Consider the following 2,709-nt stretch of genomic DNA (forward strand, 5'->3'; position numbering starts at 1 on the left):
GCCGTCCCTGCCTGCCCCATTTGCTGATATACATGTGTGGTTTTCCCTGGCATCGGAAGGCTCTAGTCATGTGACAGGGCCTTGGTCTTGCCTGGAAAGCCACAGCTGGCGTCAGGGCAAACATTTCCCACTGGCATCGGCTTCCTTTGGACCACTTGGCAAAAAGGTCCAGAGACCTTTGGGATGTCTGGGTCTCGGCCCGGGCCCAGCAGCCTCTTGGTTTCTAGTTGTCCCGGAGGGTCCCCCTTGCAAAGTGTCCCCTCCCAGTGGGGGTAATGGGTCTGCCTTCTGCTGCTGCTGTGGCTCTGTAAACGGGTCTACGTCTTCTGGATTGGGAGGGAGCGGTGCGATGGAGGGAGGGGACCCCTCGTATGTGCCAGGCACATCACCTCTGAGGACTGTGAGGCTCCTGGAGGCAGAGACTTTGTCGTATTCGCCAGCAGCTGGCACAGTGCCTGGCACACAGTAGGTGCTCAGCAAGGATTTCTCGAATGAATGGAGGGAGGAATGAATAAATGGATAGATGGAGGAAGATCAGAGACATTGTGTATTTTATCGAACCCAGTCTCTGTGACCAGACCATGGACTATCGAGGGCAAGGAGAACGTCTGGTTTTTGTCGCCGTGGGATCCTTAGCACCACAAACAGAGTCTGCCTGAATCGATGCTCAGATAATACTTGCTAAATGAATCAATGACGTCACAGACTGAGCTTCTTAAAAGTATTATTATTTCGGCACACTCTTTAAGGAGACGGGCCTCGTGTTTAGACATGTCACAAGTCCCACTCTGAGAGAAGGCAGCATTTAAAGACGCAGGCTGCTTTTTCGGTAGCGAGGGTTAAAGGGGAGAAAACTGAAGTGTGAGCTCCCCTCCTGTGGCTGCGGCTTAGCCTGTGTCACCTCCCCAGCCAGCAGGAAGTGACTTGGTAGCCACAGGGCAGAGGGTTTCCGCTTGCCGGTCACTGCGACGTCAGGGTCAAGGTGGCCAACAGAAGCAGAGGCAGCCAGACCTTCAGGAGCCCTGTAAAGAAAGTGGTGGCAGGACCGCCACCAGCGCTGATGCAACCTCATGCGAAACTAACCGAAGATGCCTCCGCTCGCTGCAGATACAGATGAAGCTTTGCTGGCTCAGCCACCGCCGTGTGGCCCGGTTCCTAACAGGCCATGGATCGGTACCTGTCTGCGGCCCAGGAGTTGGGGAACCCTGTCTAGGTCACCCGCACACACCTCCACGCACCCACGGGGCTGCGTCCTTTCCCAGTCGCTGGCATTTCTCAGCACCTCGTCCCCACTGGCCTCACCCGTCCCGGTGCCATCGCCGTGGGAATCTTGTCTGCACGCGCAGCGCCCCCTGCCATGATCCGAGATGCAGTTCTCACAGGTCCCCTCCACAGAGCTGGGGTCTGCGGGGGGCACAGCCGCGCAGTCAGCGGGGACGCGGCGCCCATGGGCGGGTGTTCGCGTGTGGTGCGGGGAGGCGCTGGTCCCGGGTGCGGTGCGCCTGGCACGGATCGGCGCGCGCCAGCTCCTCGCCCCGGGGCACGCGGTCCAGCCCCCGCCCGCGGGAGCCCGGGGGGCTCTCGCAGCCCCACGCGTGGGAGCCCGGCGTGTCCGCGCATTCGTCCAGGTCCGCGCACTCGAGGCCGTCGCCCGCGAAGCCCTCCTGGCAGGAGCAGGTCGGGGCAGCGCCATCCTCCGTGCACGTGGCGTTGCTGTGACATTGAGAGCAGTTTCCTGCAGACGGAAGAGCCCAGCCTCAGAGTGGGGGCAGGGGCGGGGGGTGGAGCTGGGCCAAAAGCCCCCCAGAGCTTCCTCCCCTGTCCTGTAGGGTACCCGTGCTCTTTAAGACTTGGTCCCAAGCTGATATCCTCTAAAACAAAGAAAAGTGCCCTGAGGATGGCTATGCTTCCACCATACATTCTTGTGTCAAGCTTTGCCTTCAAGCTGTGTCTTAGAATAGCCACGTTCCTCCATCTGGAGAAATAATGCCTGACGCTTTGGCTGGATTTAGGTCACCCCATCGTCCCTTCACCTTTGCGCATTTTATGCTTTTTATCTTTTTATGCTTCCTGGTAAAACCTTCGTCAAGACTGCTCAATGTCACCTCCCTTCTGAAAACTCCCCCAAACGGCAGTGGCAGTCACACGCTGTTCGTTCCTCCATGACAAAAATAGTAAAAAAGTAATTAGCCATCGTTTATGAAGCAGTTACTACGAGCCACATACTGGGATATGCACTTTTCATTCACCATACGTCGAGTTCTCCCCAATGACGCCGTGGGGTCACATTGACTCTTATTTTCAAGATGAGGAAGGCGAGGTTCAGAAGGTTTAAGCCACTTGTTGGTAAGCAGCAGAGCCAGGACGCAAACCCAGGTGGCAGGACTCCTAACCCAGGCTCCCCGTCACCACCCCACGATGGTATTTACTGTGCCCAAAGTTCTCCAGCTCCGGGGAGGCACCCCGCACCCTTCTCCGGGGAGAAGCTAGGGCAGAGTCGGGGCAGAGTGCACCCCCATGGCATGACCTCTCAAGCATGAAAGGCGAGGTATTTGGGAGCCACCTGCGTGTGCTGAAATCCCGTGGAGTGTGTTCTCGCCCTTGCAGTGAAGTGCCAGCGGGGGCCTAAGCGGTGTTCTAGACCCTTGACGGAAGAAGGATCAAGACCTCTTCTTGCTAAGGGTGGCAGTGCCCCCTACACACACACAC

The 2,709-nt window shown here is 57.8% G+C and overlaps 1 protein-coding gene across 1 annotated transcript in view; it reads right to left on the reverse strand.

Moving 5' to 3' along the window:
• Window positions 1–2,043, reverse strand: part of LOC120620520 (pancreatic secretory granule membrane major glycoprotein GP2-like) — a 21,226-nt gene extending 19,183 nt beyond the window's left edge. The window contains exons 1-3 of the mRNA XM_039885585.1: window positions 2,034–2,043; window positions 1,496–1,735; window positions 1,303–1,404 (exon numbers count right to left, since the gene is read on the reverse strand). Coding sequence (XP_039741519.1) covers window positions 1,303–1,404; window positions 1,496–1,735; window positions 2,034–2,043 — 352 coding nt within the window. The remainder of the gene's footprint in view (window positions 1–1,302; window positions 1,405–1,495; window positions 1,736–2,033) is intronic.
• Between the last annotated feature and the right edge of the window lie 666 nt (window positions 2,044–2,709).

This window comes from Pteropus medius, unplaced genomic scaffold, assembly GCF_902729225.1.
Source record: "Pteropus medius unplaced genomic scaffold, Ma_sr-lr_union100, whole genome shotgun sequence".
In the NCBI taxonomy this organism is placed as follows: domain Eukaryota; kingdom Metazoa; phylum Chordata; class Mammalia; order Chiroptera; family Pteropodidae; genus Pteropus; species Pteropus medius.